We start from the raw sequence: 17,878 nt of genomic DNA on the forward strand, positions 1-17,878 counted from the left end.
TTCTACGCAGCCCCAGCTGTGACCTACATATTTTGACACCCAGCGCATACATAACCATTGTCCGCCGATGGTCGATTTAAATTTTCTTTTCGTCTTCTATGTCTTTTCTTGGCAGCGGACTTTCTTTTGGCCTCAAATGTATATCCCGCGGCCTTCGTGAGTGATCTCCGGCTGTCTCGTTCTGAAGCCGCCTGCAGCCAGGTGCTCTCCTCTATGTCAATTAAAGCAAGCTGGCGCCGAATCTGGTCTTTAAGCGTTTATGGTGCGACAGCTACGCTGGGCAGGGCACGTATATCGTATGCCAAAAGCAGTCTTTTTTTTTTTGTAACCTTATAGATGGTCGCTATTCCTTAAACATTAATAAATAAAAAAGAATTTAATTATTTTTTTTACATTTTCATGACACATATTTTAATTTAATGTAATGTTATTCTTAAAATTGTTATTGAACAAAATTCTTATTATTGCAAGAAGAACTTCAACATGACTTCAGACTCTTCTTGATATAAATTGTTTCTGAAAGTTGTATATCAATGCGAGAAGTAAGCTAACGATCGTAGGTACAGAAGACGATCCCTTGTTACAAAGCTTATAACAACTAACTCTGATAAAAAGTTTGTTGAACATTTTTTTTCTCCCACTTCCCATTTCGGAACAAGTTGAAACCTTGTAGGCCTACATGTATTCAATGTACCTGGCAAGACCTGAATCAATCAAAAAATTTAGCAATTAGTTAATTATTGGTGATTAATTACTTTGATATCGAAATAAGGGGAATAAATGCTAAGTAATGAGAGATGTGAATGTATATATGGATTTAATCCCCTTTTTACGCTATGTCACCTTTTTTTCTCCTAATTCCCATTCTCGGATCAAGTTGAAATGTTGCGTAATTATTCAATAGTTGATGACAATACACCAAGCAATCCGAAAATTGGCCAATTAGTTAGTACTACTTCATTAATTTTGTTTTATATAGCAGAAAAGGACTAAACTCTGCGATTTTCAGAAAAAAGGCAGTAATTAGCGGCTTGTTTGTTTTTTTACCTTAGATAACCTTTGTTTTTAAAAAGTATTCTTTTTGCTTTTGCTTGTTCACGTTGTAATGTTGATGTTTCTTTTGGCTAATGTTGCGAATGTTCATAAAAGAATGTCCACACAATTGGAGGATGACAAGAAGAGAGGCTGGCGTTTAGGGTTACCTCCACGCTGTTATGATTAGGAATTAATTAGTTATTTGTTTCATAAATAGGGGACGTTTGGACTTAGAAGACAATGACGCGACTAATATAAACAAGACTAGGATTTGAGGAAGAATAGCGAAATGTAAACAGACTACTTTGGACGGTCTTAGAGAGAGGCAGCGTTCTATGAACGTAGAGATTTAGCTTGACGACATTCGTGTTTTGTTTTAACTTCTTGTTCGACATTCACTATTAGCGTCGACTTGCTGGTATTGTTGGCCTTTCGCTTGTTTTATAGGATTTCGTTATTTGAGCGCCTAACAATGCGTAAAGGGGGACAGAGAGGAAGGGAACGTCTTATAAAGGAGTCAACACGAAACAAAGATTAAAATATAAATAAAGCTGACAATTTAATTGAACTACCGCTACTATATTTCATATTATACTTCCGGGTCATCATTACATTTTCATCTGATCTCAATTTGTTTCTTAACTATTAGAAGAGATTACCTTTAAGGTTTTTGACTCAAGGTAACTGGCTGGTTAGCATGAGAGAAAAGACCCAACTTTACTAAAGCCAGCCCCACTTACTGAAGATTTAGAACAAAAAATAGTTTTAAAAAATGTATCCCAGTCGTAATTAGGAGAAGGTTATTGCGTGGCTGTCTTCATGCTGAGACATAACAATAATCAATCTAAAAATTAACCAATTAGTTAACCAATTAGTACTAATTAATTAATTATGGACGTTTTCTTCCGAGGATGCCCATCCATATATAATACATTTCTTGATGTGTCTGGTGTACAGAACTATTGATAAGCCAACAAATTATTTTAATAAATCCTATACGGTTGTACTTTCCAGTATTGTGGAATCACATTACATTCTGTTTCACTTGCAACACAAATACATTTGTATTAATTAAGTGGCAACAGTGATCTTCATTATATCACCACTACATTTCATTATATTCCTTTGTTTTCTTTTTTCTCTTCGTGAATTATATCGCCTAAGAACGTAAATGAAGTCTTATAAATTAAAGTGTAAGATATTTGTGATTTAAATTTGTATAGTGAACATTCCCTGTACAACAACGATTTTATTGATTTAAAACACAATTATCAAAATAGGTATATATGTATAATTAGTTTTTCTTTGTGGGCTTTTTTTTTATGCAGCTTGTGCGTCAGGCTTGATGATAGATACCAGCCCTTTAATTTTGAGTTGTCAGGTATTCTCGTGAGTTATGGTTCTTTCTAGTTGACAATTATCAATTCAAAACTTGGACAAAGGGGAGTTCCTTTTCAAAACGTTACATCCAAAAAGAAAAAAAAGCACATTGAGTATTTCCTGCAAAAAACGTGAACATAAATATTTAGATTATGTACTATTTCAAATGAATGTTATAAAATTAGCTTATATACAAGACTGCAAAATTCTTCAGGGTCCAACTGATCATATGGGCATTTGGGCAAATGTCTGGTGGGCTGGCACCCAAGGCGTGTCTCACGTCCAATGTGCCTAGTGGAATTACAGTAAGGCCAGTTATTCACAAAGACTAAGATGGCTGAGTGGTCGTGCGGTATGCGCGCTGGACATTCGTTCAGCCGACTCGAAGTTTCCGTGGTTCATACACTTCCCGCTACCATCCCCCGTTGTACTGAGAAAAGTTTGTACTAGGAAGTAGATTATCTTCAACCTTGATTAAACACCCGAAACATGTCAAACATTGTTCAGACATTTTACAGAGAGTTTTTTGTTTTTCGAACGTCAGTTAGCTATTAATTATGGTAGTAAATGGCTTGAATACATTGATTACATATTACATACCAGTCTACATAAAAATTTTAAGAAAACTATCACATGATAATTTGAAATGCATACTGTTAAAATCTCAATCTCTTTGCACTATGTATATTTATTCTTTTAACTTTTTAACACTTACAGCAAAAGGGAAATAACTCTGGTGTATTGGTCCTGTAGCAGACAGAGCTATGCAGAACAGATTGATACACCAGGTTGTAGCCCATCCCATGACACTGTCCAGTATCGCAAGGTGTGCACTGGTCCTGTTGCAAGGAGTCCTGGTCAGGACAGAGGTACGTCGGCCACCCGCAGACATGATTGACGGACTGCATGAAGAGCTGCGTTGCTCTCATATGTGAGCAGCCCAGAGCGGTTCTCATTGAATCAAAACCAGAACCTGCAACAAAACATTTCAGGGCGCAAGTTTATAAACAAGTCTCGCGCATTTTGCTTTTTAAAAAAATATAATTTTTCAATTTCATGAATTTCTTAGGGTTTAGTTTGAATTTTAACGGGAGGGGGAAAAACGTAACCATTACGAATAGCGGAGGTATTCTGTATCTGCTTTTTGTCTGCTTTCAGTCGTAGAACAAATACGACTCTTCTCGTGGAGCACTTCTTGTGGCTATTTAGTCTTAGATCAGACACATTTTAACTACCACATAAAATCAGAGAAAACCTGGCGCCTGTCTATGGGTTCATTAACTCTTTTTTTTTTCTTCGACAGCTGAAATTAGCGCAGCCCCGAAAACTGATCACTGCTCTCTACATTGTGCGGTCTAGAGCTATGTCTTCTATGCCCACTACTTTAAGATCACGTTTAATTACATCTAATAAAACGGAGATGAGCCTGACCTAAACAGTTTATATCTATTTTACCGATTGTAGATGGTAACTAGTGAGGTATCGCTGGTTGAACCATACAGAACTGAGAAGCCGATTGAACTATTGGGAAGCTGGTTGAACTATTGAGAAGCTGGTAGAACTATACAGAAGCTGGTTGAACTATAGAGAAATTGGTTGAACAATTGAAAAATATATGTTTGGATTCTCACTTAAATAACGATCTAACATACACAGAACGATATTAAAATACATAGTTATTAATTATTTTCCATCTTATCATGCTTAAACAATATTGAAAAGAAGAAAGAAAGAAAGAGCAAGACGATGCAGTCTGTGTTTTAGTTTGTGTGCACGTGGAAATGAAACAAAACAACTTGACTTACCTAGTGTGTTAAAGAAAGCAGAGACTCTACCTATCACACTGTTAGCACAGCTTGGCTGGTCTTCTCCGCCGTTGACGTAGAAGTCTACAGTTCCCATGGGTACCAATGTTCCTTGGGATACAGTGAACAGAACTTGTAGCATTTATATAACAATTTTATAAAAGTATATTGAAAACCAAATATATTTGATCTAAACCTTACAGCAAGTAATCTGACAGTAAAATTTAAATAAAACTAAAAAAAAAATTAAAGCCAAATAACAAGCACACGTTGGCTAAGGCTAATAGCTATAAATAAATGTCTACTATAGTATAAGACAAAAAGAAGTCTGTAATAAAAATAAAAACTTGTAACGTGTAATATGAAAATCATAAGGCCATATTTAAAGCAGTGCGCAGTGTGTACGGTTCCCTAGGGCCTCATTCTTTTAGAAACTATCGAAATGATTATAAATAAGTCTATTTCTTCAAGTATATAAAAACGGCGCGGGGAGGGAATCTAAAAACATAAGTAACTAAATCGTTTATATTTAAATTATTTCTTCTTAATTTTTTTTTATCTCAGACTCAGTGGCGTAGCAGGATACCAGTTGGCCCGGGTTCAAGAATATATTGGTGGGCCCCAATAAGACAAATACAATGTATGACAAAACAATTGAGTAATCTGAATGTATCGGTACACTGACCAAAAGACATTCCAATGCAAGAAGAGTAGCTTTTTAATCATCTTATTACCAATTGACTCTGTTAGAAGTGTCCAACACGAATTCAAAGTCAATGTTTGTTAAACAGAATGAAACCAGTAAACGGAGTTTCAAATATATAAAGAAATGATTTATGAGTTCTAGTTCCCGTTCTACACAATAACATTCCTAAAACACTTCTAGGTGTAAAACTTTGAAGCATTGATACAAGCTTTTATCTAGTTCTACGTCCATTATTTAACAGTAAATAGATCGAATATTTATTTACTAACATTTTTTTCTGCCCAAAGTAAGAAACCAGTGCATCTATTTCTAAATGCGCGAGCGGCGGCTTCTGATGAAACAATGCCCAAATGCCATTGTAGTATCCAGTCATGTTGGAAGCACCATCATAGCTTAAGCCTTGCAGTTTAAGGATAAATGGGGATGTTTTAAATTACTTGGAGCATTGGTTCAGCGAATTCTGCGGACGTCAGATTCTAACAAATATGAAAACCTAGAAATGACTAATTTCTTTTTCTTTGGATGTTCCGTCATCGGAGATCACTAGCAGCATCTCAAAAAAAAAAAAAAAAATACGAATTTGGTATCAACTTCTTATGTCTTAAGTGCTGCCACTGATGAAAGAGACAAATGGTACAGAATGGATGTCCTAAAGTACCAGTATGTTAGCAAGACACCGAGAGGTCCTGAAGTTCTGTTAGAATCACCAGAGACCGAAAAGACGTCAGTCTTAGTTTTGTAATTCAGAAACCATAAGTAAATCATGAGTACAAAAAGATGACTTTACATACTTTAAATACAAAACAAAAAAAAAATAAGCTTTGAAAAAATGAATAATTTGCAGCTGTATCGAAATTTTAATTAGTGACACTATACTACCCATAAGTGTTTAACTATAAACAGACAAGAAAAAAAAAGAATGGGCCGATATGTAAACGTTTGTCACCTCTAACGCACGATTAAGGGTTAGCCACCATTACAATTCACAAAATCTGATGGAAATCAAATCTTTACTTTAAAGCTTAAAACACTTGTTTTTAAATTCATATAAATTTTGGGACAAAGTTTAGGATATTTTGAGGGAGCTTTTTAAATTCTATTTTTTATCGGTTTTTACAAAAGTGCATTTATTTTTTCACTTTGGTGTCACCCCAAAGTTCTCAACTAGTCAAGAGTCATGGGCCCAGGCGCAGTGGGCCCCTAACGGTCGTGGGCCGGGTTCATTGAACCCCTTCGAGCCATAGATGCTACGCCACTGCTCAGACCTATTGACTTCAATTAGCTGATCAAAAATTTTGCTTTTGTCAAATCTTGTCAAATAGACCTATCTAGTTTATAAGTACACAATCATTTACACATACAAGAATACAACATTTTAGCAATGATGTAATTGAACATAATAGACAATGATGATATTGACCGACTAGTTCCTACACTATCAAATACACATCCAAGAACACAACAATATACCTAATTGAATTGAAGCAATGATGTCTAAATGTCTCGGTATTTATCCGATACAATTGGACATATTATTAGGTGGTATGACCAATACATAAGCTTGTAAAATATTCTTTTAAAATAAAAATGGATATATTCTATTTATTTTCTTTCAAAATAGGTGTCAATTGATGTTGATCTACGTTTTGCCTGTAGTGTTGTAATACCTCTTCTGGTATCATTAGGATGTCTGTTGTATTGATTAAATAGTTTTCTTCACACCACATTTGTTGTTGCGCATGTCTACTAGATTTACTGAGTACTATTCACCACAAACACGTAGATATATAAATAATTCCATCGTAGCAGACGTCATACTTTATTACCCATGAATAACAATCCATAAGATATTGACAACTTCAGCCATCATTAAATCACAAGTATTAGTTCACAGAAATCATATTATCCAATGAGAAATATTAAATACATAACTAGTAAGGTTATCTACTCTAGACATAATACGCCTATCTGCTTATCAAATCCTGGCGTCGACTGACTTCTGACCATGTGATCAACTCCCAAGAACGTGATTTCTTACCCACAATGCAACTGTAGCCCCTTGATTTACCCGTGCAACATGATACTCTCCATAAACAAGTGTATCTCGTGCTCCACAACCAATACATGTCACTGACTATCAAACAATGATGCGACAACATGCTTATATATCTCTTTTGTAAAATATTATTGACAGAAGCCAGAAGAACCCACAAAGATTTTGTTTGTCTAGGGCTTCTACTTACCTAAATCAGGCCCTGCAAACAATTTAATGCACACACAAACAAAATGACAGTAAAAAAATAATAATTACCCATGCCTATACCAAGAGTGCTGTCTGTGTGAATGACATCAACAAAAAGCGCATCTGAAGGATCAAGTCGCACTTCAGGTGGCGCATCTTCGAAACTTGGGCCTGCTGGATCTAATCCTGTTAAAATGAACATTCACATAGCCTATCTTAGTGGAAAGACAAAATCTCAAAACAAAAGACATCAAGACATGATATTCAAACTAAATAAAAGGAGGATGGGGAAGGGTTGTAGGTCGTTTGAGGACGGAAGTTCTGATTTCTATCGGGTCTCTGCACTAAGCTGGCAATGTGTTAGTAAGATGAACTTCAGGGAAGAGAAATATTTTTGTAGTTTAACGTTTCTTAGTTGTTGTTTTTTTAGATGAAGCGAAATATTATGACATTCTGTATTATTTGCTAAGGGTAAACGTATTATTTGTCCACTATTTATTTCTCGTGTCCACTAAGGGCCCACAAGCTCCTTGGATCGTTTTGACCCTTATTAATGCTAACAAGACTCTATTATTTATAAGAAAACTCAATATTAATTGAGCGTAGGCTCAATGACAAACTACCACGTGATGTCTTTGTATATAAATAGACCGATACTTACAAAATGACTTGATTCGTATGTTGTTGTTTTTTTGTCACATTCAATCTTCTAGTTTCTTGGGCCGCGGCCATTATCCATTTTTTTTAAAACCCTGGCCCACAGGTATAACCTGTCAGTGCCTTAGCAACCATGTCGCAAAAGGTTTGATTACGTCCGGGCCCAGGACTAATAGTTGGCTTATGTAGGCCTACAACGTTGAGTGTTACGATATAACTACTTGTAATTGGCCGTTTATACGGCAAGCATCGGTCTATGTGACTCTTGGATAGTTTCGCTCTTTATTAATATTTATACCATTATCACTTGAAAAGAATATAAAAGTTTTAAGGACACCATTACTTGTGGAAGCTGGTACATGCACGGAAATGTAAGTAGACCGATATATATATATATAATGACTATATTTTTTTTCAAATTCAATTTTCTAGTCTCTTGGAGGAGTGCAGGGCTCATTGTCATATTTTTAAATTCTGACTCGAATCATTATCCGCCCCTTCCCCTGGATCCTCCAATGCTTGTATGAGTATTCTTGAATAACAAATTCTGCTCGAATATCTCTTATGATGAGTGGTACACATATCGTTTTAGTTTTGTTTTGTGGCAAAGCAACATTTTACGGTAAGGGGATACGTTTAATATGCAGCTAAAACAAACAAAACACATTAGTACATTTAAATATCTATTACTCCTAAGTAGATATTCTAACAACTAATAGACGATAGGGGGATTTATTTTGGGGGGTACTCCTTTTATAAATCTAATCTAGTCGTTCTCGGATTTGTAGTCAATATGTGACATCCCCCAGACATAAAAAAGATAAGTTCACACTCCCTTAGCCAGGATTTTCTGTTTCCTGAACTGAAATGCATTCTCATGGCGACAAGAGCGCACTAGTTCTATATATCATAGGTTTTTTTTTTTTTTAAAAAGGCGCATGTCAACTTTAGTTAAAGAAAGAAGGAGGCGGCACTGGCCAATACTAAAATACGATGTGCAAATAGCGCATATAGCTCTGCGTCTGTAATGGGCCTGATAGTAGTAAGCAAGATGTCATATACCAGGTTCTAGTCCGCTAATGCTGGGGCGTAGCTAGGAATTTTCCATCGTTTGGGGACCGGGGGGGGGGGCTTGACCTCTCTGCATTTTGCGTACTATTTAATTTTTAATGTAGAAAACTCATTTGGGGACCCCTTACAAGTGGGGGCCCGGGGGATTTTCAAATTCTCCCCCCCTCCTCCCTCCACCCTAACTACGCCACTGCGCTAAAGTCGTCACTAGAACAATGTACGCCAATCAGGAGAAATTCCAAAGTTCTGACAAGAAAAAGTCGTGGAAATAGCAGAATCGCGTAAGTAAGAAAGTTTTAAAATTTAAAAAAAAATTAATAATAATTCCCGAACGTGAAAACGATGTATGAGTCTACCTGTTATCTTGAAAACGATGTATGAGTCTACCTGTTATCTTGAAAACGATGTATGAGTCTACCTGTTATCTTGAAAACGATGTATGAGTCTACCTGTTATCTTGAAAACGATGTATGAGTCTACCTGTTATCTTGAAAACGATCTATGAGTCTACCTGTTATCTTGAAAACGATGTATGAGTCTACCTGTTATCCGTCCGATTCCACCAAGACGACTTCCTGCAAAACCAGCGACGTGGGCCCCAAGGCTGAAACCTACCAGGTGAAAGGACGACGGCTGAGATCCGAGGGAAATCAGTTCCTTAATAAATGAATCTTTCATAAATGTCGATGTATAAATATTTCAAGTTATATAAAACACAAAAGTGAGTATCGTCTGTATTTTTTTGTGTTCAATGCATAAAATGTCAAGTTGTAGAGTAAATCTCAACTATTAAAATAGTTTGTCTTGACTGTAAGGGCCCAATAGGAAATACTGAAATGTCAAGGCTGTAGTCTGTAGGGTAGCCTAAATCTAAATACTAAAACCTAAATACTAACATGAGATATCAATTCTCTAACTCTTGGGTCAATCTGAACTAATGAAAGGAAAGGTTAAGGCTGTATGTAGGATCAATAACACTAAAAAGAAACCTTATTAGACCCTCTAGGTTTCAAATTGGTTTTTAATTAGCTTCATCTAATAAAAGATAATTTAATCTTTTGAATCATTCGAACAAATCCATTTCATGCATGAAATGTGTACAAATCTATTAACCATAAGCCAGAGATTAATCTTAGGCGTCTAAAGTAGCTAATATATAGAATCATATTATAATGTTAAATGTCTTTTATCCAAGGATCTACAAAAAAAAAACAGGTTTACTAGATCTCGATGTTTCAACACTGACCTGTACAAATAAAGCAAGCACAGCTCCAACAACTCTTGCGTTGGCGACACTTTGGTAGTAAAAGAAACTGTTGGCGCCTTGATACCAATCTACAGTTATAATATTCACGTCGTTCTGGGGACAATGTGAACACTAAAGATACCAATCTACAGTTATAATATTCACGTCGTTCTGGGGACAATGTGAACACTAAAGATACCAATCTACAGTTATAATATTCACGTCGTTCTGAGGACAATGTGAACACTAAAGATACCAATCTACAGTTATAATATTCACGTCGTTCTGGGGACAATGTGAACACTAAAGATACCAATCTACAGTTATAACATTCACGTCGTTCTGAGGACAATGTGAACACTAAAGAGTTTGACATTGTTAGATGCATCACATCAAAAGTGACATTTAGCATTCACCTAGAAAGTGACATTTACATTCGTATCAACAAAGACATTAAACATTCACCAATTATATTTTTTTCAGATCTTCACAGTTAAACCATGTTTATTGTTCATTTTCTCTCCCAATGTGGAAATGGATAAGACTTTTAATGTACTTTGCATCGTATTATGATCTCTTTCTATGGCCTCCTTCAGTCGTGAGGTGACTATGGATCATCTCATACAAATGAGCTGTAAGGGAGATAATATTAAAGCTTTAGTTGAAAAATTTTCGCTAGAGTTGTCTAAGCGTTACCTTAATAAGCAGCTCTCTGATCAAATCTTTGATCCAAATTTCATCTTGTCTTTCCAAGTAGCCGTGAATGATCAGCACAGTGTTTCGAGATACGTTATAATTGTTGAGTAGATTCTGTAGCAACAAAACAAAATATGTCATAATAGTTAAGTAGATTCTGTAGCAACAAAACAAAATATGTCGTAACTGTTGAGTAAATAATTCTGTAGCAACAAACCATAACATGAATATGTCAAAAAGTCATAAAATTTTATTAACATAAATTTATTTTTACCTATAATAATGAAACTAAAAGCCCGAAGTGATCATATTACAAATCAAGAAAGTTTCTACGTAAGCGCTAATAATTACAGTGGGCAACTTTTGTTTTGAGGTTTTCCATATTGATTGAACATACTGTTTCAGTGTTTGTCTTCACTGCAGCATGGTCATTTTCAACTAGAAATATCTATTACATAAGCCTACTAGTTGTTTTTAATATTTTTTAACCTTGCTAGTACTTTAAATGTGGAACAATTCAAAGAGTAAAGTCATATGTTTGGACCGACCCGTACATTTCAAGAGTAACAAAAGAGGAAAGATAAAAAAAAAAATCAAATGCGAGGAACAATAATTGCAACTGATTGAAAGTACATTGTATATTCAACACATAGACCTAGAAATATAAAGATTGGACAACGAGACAATTTCCCTTTGATTATTTATTAATCTACTTACATTGACGCGTAATCATCTTCTTTTTTTGAAGTAATGTCTGTATTATATAAAATATGATAAAATGGTTTAAAAATGTAACTAAGGATTCTTTAAATTCGCTATTTTTTTTACAAAGAAAATGTGTGATGTTAAGTTAAAAGATAATCTCAAAACAAAATAACAAAATAATTCCAATATTCCGAACATTTTGTCCATGTATATTAAAAAGAAGCACCCATGACATCTAATTTTGTTTATTATTATGGTGAAAGGATGAAATAATTTGAAATGTTATGTCAAGACTGTGTGTGGGTCAAGTTAAAATACGTTACTTCATATTTGTATATATAGATAGTTAGAAAACAGACAAACTGACTGACAGACAGACAGACAGACGGACGTACGGACGGACGGGCGGGCGGACAGATAGACAGACAGACAGACAGACAGATAGATAGACAGATAGACAGATAGACAGATAGATAGATAGATAGATAGATAGATAGATAGATAGATAGATAGATAGATAGATAGATAGATAGATAGATAGATAGATAGATGTTTGAAATTTGTTAAACTTTGTCAAATCTGAACGTCCTTTTTTAATGTCACAACTTGTTCTTTAGACAAATACTAAAATACAGGTTTTATGCAGCCAGAAATAAACTAATGAAGAGTACTAGGCTCTATGTTTCCGAGACTCTTCTGGAAGCGGGGTCTTGAGAGGCCACTTTTTAAAATATCTACCCTCACCGCTTCTGCGTGTTCGTTTATTTTTGGAATATCATCTACAATTCATACTTTAAATTCCTATACACACAAAAATAAAATAAGTACAATATGTCAGCGATTGATGCACACTCACACACATAGATCTCTCAGTGAGTGGCATCTCATTTATTATACAACCTATTCAAACAACCTGTTGTACATCCTCTAAGGTTACAGTTATATTGTGTCGTCTGCTGTACACGTGAAACTGGATGTTCATCGATTCTGGGCTCTGTGGGTAGAAGCCTGCGGAGTTGTTGAATGGGTAACTTAAAGGGAAGCAACCTAGATCTATAGGTGGATTGTTGAAACAAGGTGTCCACCATCCAGATAATATCCAACCTGTAGAAAAAAAAATTACAAAAACATACAAAAAAAGAAATGAATATTACCAGGTCAATGCATAACGTATGCAAGAACATGAACGGAAAAATTGCGAACATTTTACCCGATTTAAAAAAAAAAAATTACTCTAGACTCTCTGACGATAGCGAGTGTCGTTCCTCTAGCTAGACTCTAGCTAGACTCTAGATTAAATTCTAAATATCTGACCTGACTACCATTGTGACACATTACACTATTAGAGGAATCAGAAACAATGAAAAGAAAAATATTTAATATTGTTGTTATAAAAGGCAAAAATTGATCCCCATGAAAATGGAATATAGGCCTACATTTTACTCCAAAGTTTAAGATGTAGAATAGCCACCTCCCGTTCCCCTTCTGTTGTAAATAAAAATGTGTAGACTCGGTAAGTAACGGATCTTGTCGGTAGCTTGAGAATATTTTTCAACGCTCATGCGGTTGACACTCTGAGGTTATCAAACACTGAAACTGAAGGACAACTAGTTATCACTTACGTAGTATTGTTAGATACAAATACTGCACAAGATTTTCATTTAGTATTCATTATATGCAAAACCATAGACAGTAACGTCAATGACAAAAATATTTTTCTGAACTTACACGCATCAATGTATAGCACTATGGCCACTCTAATAAGATACACCTGAAGACTACTTTTCTACTTTACTGTGTGTTTGTTATATCTGGAAACTACGTTTCTACTTTACTGTGTGTTTGTTACATCTGGTAACCACTTTTCTACTTTACTGTGTGTTTGTCCCATCTGGTAACCACTTTTCTACTTTACTGTGTGTTTGTTACATCTGGAAACCACTTTTCTACTTTACTGTGTGTTTGTCCCATCTGGTAACCACTTTTCTACTTTACTGTGTGTTTGTTACATCTGGAAACCACTTTTCTACTTTACTGTGTGTTTGTTACATCTGGAAACCACTTTTCCACTTTACTGTGTGTTGTTTATGAATATCTTGCCGCGGGAGTTAATTAAATACAATTCGCGGTAACAATGAAAAGTGAAATGAACTGCGTCGTATTCTCACCGTAGCAACATCCAGAGCCTAACGCAATCACTGCCAATAACACAAGGGCAAAGGACTGTGCCATTTTGTCACATCTAGATCTACGTCACATGACCTCCAGTTGTAAAGAACCTATGCTGGAAAAGGTGAAGATCGCTTCAGAATTTGGTCTTCGTTAAACGAAAAAAAAGTAATAGAACACACTTAAACAGCAACACATTCTATTAAAGCATTAAAAAATAATATAATAATAATAATAATAATAATCTTTATTGTTCGTGTGGAAATTTGTCTTACAATTTGTGCATTACACCAAACAAAAAACATTATAACTATAAGAAACCAAAAGGTACATTCACACCAGACTCACTCATAATTTACATGTGACAAAGTTTATATCAGATTGTTCCTATTTAATTATTTGATTGCCAGGGGAACAAAAGAGTGTTTGTGTCTGTTTGTCTTTGATATCTTTGCTATATACACAACAATCTACAGTGATAATAATATACACATCAATATATAGAGATTACAACATAATTTCACCTTGATTTGCTACAATGAGCGTTCGCAGTATTTGTGTGTGTGTGTGTGGGGGGGGGAGTATTGTTTCGATCTTTTCTTTCGACACGGCAAAGTAGTTCACGATTCTTCATCGAAGAATTTTATGAAGAAAAAAAAAAAAGCTCAGGTGCGCACCTATTGGAAACCTTGGAAGAGGACAACTGTGAGACAAGAAAGCCTATACATACAGAAATCATGTTGCTTAAAATGTACTAGTGTCAAGTCTAGAATCATAGTTGGACTACAAATATACTACGTCTATATATAAACATAAGAGTCTACTAACTTGATATTTGCTTTGTATAGCTAACATCTTCATAAGTAAGTATTAAGGTACTAATTTGTTACTAAAAGAGAATGGTGCCTTTATGCCTAATACAATCTTATCCTTGACTCTTCCATCATTAAATGGACATTTTGTTTTGTTTTTTTTTTTTTGCTAGTTTTTAAATTTAAAAAAGGAACAGATCAGGAGAGAGTAAATGCTAAATAAGGAGTGGATATCAATGATTTGAACTGAAATCTGTGGAAGCTTTGTCTCGACATTCACGTAAGCAATAACTCCTTAACTTTTCGGGGGAAAAAATAATAAAATAGGCGATTACTATTTTTGTTTTCATTGTTTTGAGACATCAATATTTATAACTGAAAACTGCTCTTATCATTACTATAGTTTAGGAGATGATGGCATGATAATTTTAGAATATGAAGATCATAAGATAGTATAATGGTAAGCTATAGAAATGGTTTTTACAATGTTTTACGTGTTTCGGGGGTTGCTTCAGAGTTGAAGGTAGGCCCTACGTCTTGGTGACCTGACAGAATAGCGACGACAAAATAGCGCCGACAAAAAAGTGTGAAATTTCCCAACAAAATAGCGCTGACTTCTTTATAATGTATTTAAAAGTACCGAATTTATTAAGTCAAAGTTCTTGGGCAGCATTTTGGTTGCGATCTCTGTCTTCTTCAATTCTCCTAAAAATATCATGATTTTTAAATGTGGTAACCCTGTTCAAGGGTTAGGTATGATGATCTGTGTGTTACACATGTGTGCCATAGTGTAATTAGAAATCTTGATTATCTGCGACATCTCTCTTTGACAAAACCAGGGCGAACTTAGGCGTGTCAGGATTAGTTCAGCTGGCGGTCACTTATCTCGCCAAATGTAAATACTTCGAATATATAGATAACCCTTGGCCAGATGTTGTATGGAATTTGTATAACTATTGGGAGGACAACTATATTGGTCGCCAGAGAAGAAACCGCAAAGTGACTCTAAGATTTCTGATAGCATTGTGGAATATTAGAGATCCTGAACAGGACAATCTACCACGAACAAACAATTCAGTGGAGGGATGGCACCATGCATTTTAGCTATTGACGGTCATCACCCTAAGTTATAAGTTAATCTCTTACTTCCTCAGAGAACAGGCTCTATAGTTGTTAGTTCATTCACTTTGCCTAGGGTATCCAATTATCTAAGGCCGGCCCATCCTATGGTATGGAGAAGGTATGATAGTACACATCCATATTATCTGCTCCTATGAGGCTTTATATAATATAGATCATGTGAGTTGTATTTGTCCATATTACACACCCTAACTAATATCGAAGTTGTTGAAATGCCTTAAGTTAAGCTTAGACGTTCATCATCGGGGGCAGAGGAGTCTGTCCGTAAAAAAAGGGGGAGATAATTTTTAATATTATAAGAAGATTGTCGCCTAATTTATAACAAAGAATTAAAACAAGAAAATCTTATACAAAAATAGGTTTTAAAAAAATGACAAATTACTTGGTTTTGTTCCACTGTTGTCAAGAGGTAACCAGCTAACAATATATTTTGTCTCAAGGCAAATTTCATTTGATTAAAATACTAGAGCATTAGTTCTCAGCCTTTTGAAGGCTGCGACCCTTTTCACAAATCCCAACTATGAGGCAACTCTCAACAATGTACACTCATAAGCCTAAATAAACGAAACAATAGATCCAAGTATTTATATTTTCTGTAATGTACATCTGTATTTCTGACATTTCTGCTTATATTTAAATTGCAAAAAGATAAAATTGCATTTTTAAAACTTACAATAATTTACTTTTCTATCACGTTTTCATGCATGACAGAAAAACTAAAAAATAGCAAGATATTTGGTGTATCCGGTGTACAAATAAAGCGGTGCTGATAAGTCTGTAGTTTGTAGCACACAATAATTGCAATATGAAGAAAGCATTAGACTTTCACTATATGTCTTGTAACTTATTTAAAAACTAACTAGCGGTAATGAAAGAAATTTAAAACAAAGATCAATTGCGACGAATAGAGAGAATGTTAAAATTATGGTTGAAATCTTTTTAATTTAGTTGGCAACAGTATAGTTTAATTGACCGTCCTTGACATTGTTTAGTTTAGCGTTATTACCTCCAATACTTGTTGCATACTTATATGACAATTTTAAAAATACTAGGCGGAACAGTGATGACAGTTTGTGTAGTTGTAAACAAGATTCTTCATTGCCACAGAATTGTAGCGACAGTTTGTGCAGACAAGTCATGAAGTCATCATCAATGCAAAGGCTGAGCTTATTTCTGTTTTACCAGATCTGGAATTCTCGAGGAAGTCTTCAAAAAAGAAAAACAAATGTCATCTTCTCCGTCGTCTATTTCAGTTTTTAGACTTGATAACTAACAGGCCTGTTTCGCAAAGATATTCTGCTGGAAATGAAAGAAGATACACCATAATCTCAGTCAGAACGGGGTGTAACTTCAAACATGTGATCCAGATTTAGGTAAATGACATTGAAGAGAAATCATTTTTTGCTGCATTGTAAAAAAAATAGTATCTACCAATAGAAAAACTTAGTTACACGTTAGAATAGACAAAAAGCTCAATATTTCCGATTTCCGATGGTTTTAAGCGAACTCTGACCTGACAAATCATTTGACCCCCAAGGGATGCGCTGAACCGCTGCACTAGAAGTTAATGGGTGGGAAAGGTACAGCACAGAAAAGCTTTGGGTATCAATGGGAAATAACAAAACAGAAAATGACAAACAAAGAGTTGCTGGTCATGGGAAATCTACAAAGAGAAAACACGCCAAATATCTGAAGGATATAAATTCCTAGAACTAGATCTAGTGGTGGCGCTTCTCTGTGCTACGTATTCTTTTGGGATTATACAAAATGGTAAAAATGAAAAAAAAAAAGCATATGCACTGTGCTTGTAGTGGTGATGATCCAACAAAATGAATATGAAATGCGTGCACTATTAACCTAACTATAGCTCACCCTTATTCATGAGTTCTAACAATCCAAATATATCCGCTCGATGAATACCTACACCTTATATAACATGCATTACGATACAATAATATTCGTATCTATCAGTAGCCATACATAACTACTATTATTACTCATTCCTTTTTTGCTGTGGGTTGTATCTTTCCAATTGCTATCTTCAATAAAGTTATGTTATCATGACCTTTTCCTAGATGACCCAGGTAACATCTATCTGTAGGCCTACACAGTAACACAGATAACTAAACAATTAAAGTGCGTTTCTATAGGCCTTAAATCTGTCATTGAAAGGCCTTGGATTTAATCTTCTGATTATGAGCCAGCATTAAAATA

General features: G+C 35.1%; 1 protein-coding gene across 3 annotated transcripts; it reads right to left on the minus strand.

Moving 5' to 3' along the window:
- Positions 1 to 2,269: 2,269 nt before the first annotated feature.
- Positions 2,270 to 17,710, minus strand: LOC106064371 (inactive pancreatic lipase-related protein 1-like). Of its 3 annotated transcripts, XM_056030259.1 has the most exons (11): positions 17,537 to 17,710; positions 16,047 to 16,218; positions 13,712 to 13,827; positions 12,457 to 12,647; positions 10,839 to 10,952; positions 10,143 to 10,256; positions 9,439 to 9,553; positions 7,238 to 7,354; positions 4,221 to 4,331; positions 3,131 to 3,388; positions 2,270 to 2,535 (listed from the first exon to the last, which is right to left on the minus strand). In XM_056030259.1, coding segments are annotated over exons 3-11 (1,086 nt in total). In that variant the 5' UTR covers positions 13,776 to 13,827; positions 16,047 to 16,218; positions 17,537 to 17,710; the 3' UTR covers positions 2,270 to 2,533. The 3 variants fall into 3 exon arrangements, with proteins under 3 accessions (XP_055886234.1, XP_055886233.1, XP_055886232.1); XM_056030258.1 differs by lacking the exon at positions 16,047 to 16,218 and having other exon boundaries at positions 17,537 to 17,709; XM_056030257.1 differs by lacking the exon at positions 16,047 to 16,218 and having other exon boundaries at positions 13,712 to 13,860; positions 17,537 to 17,709.
- Between the last annotated feature and the right edge of the window lie 168 nt (positions 17,711 to 17,878).

Source organism: Biomphalaria glabrata, chromosome 5 (genome assembly GCF_947242115.1).
Source record: "Biomphalaria glabrata chromosome 5, xgBioGlab47.1, whole genome shotgun sequence".
NCBI classification, from domain to species: domain Eukaryota; kingdom Metazoa; phylum Mollusca; class Gastropoda; family Planorbidae; genus Biomphalaria; species Biomphalaria glabrata.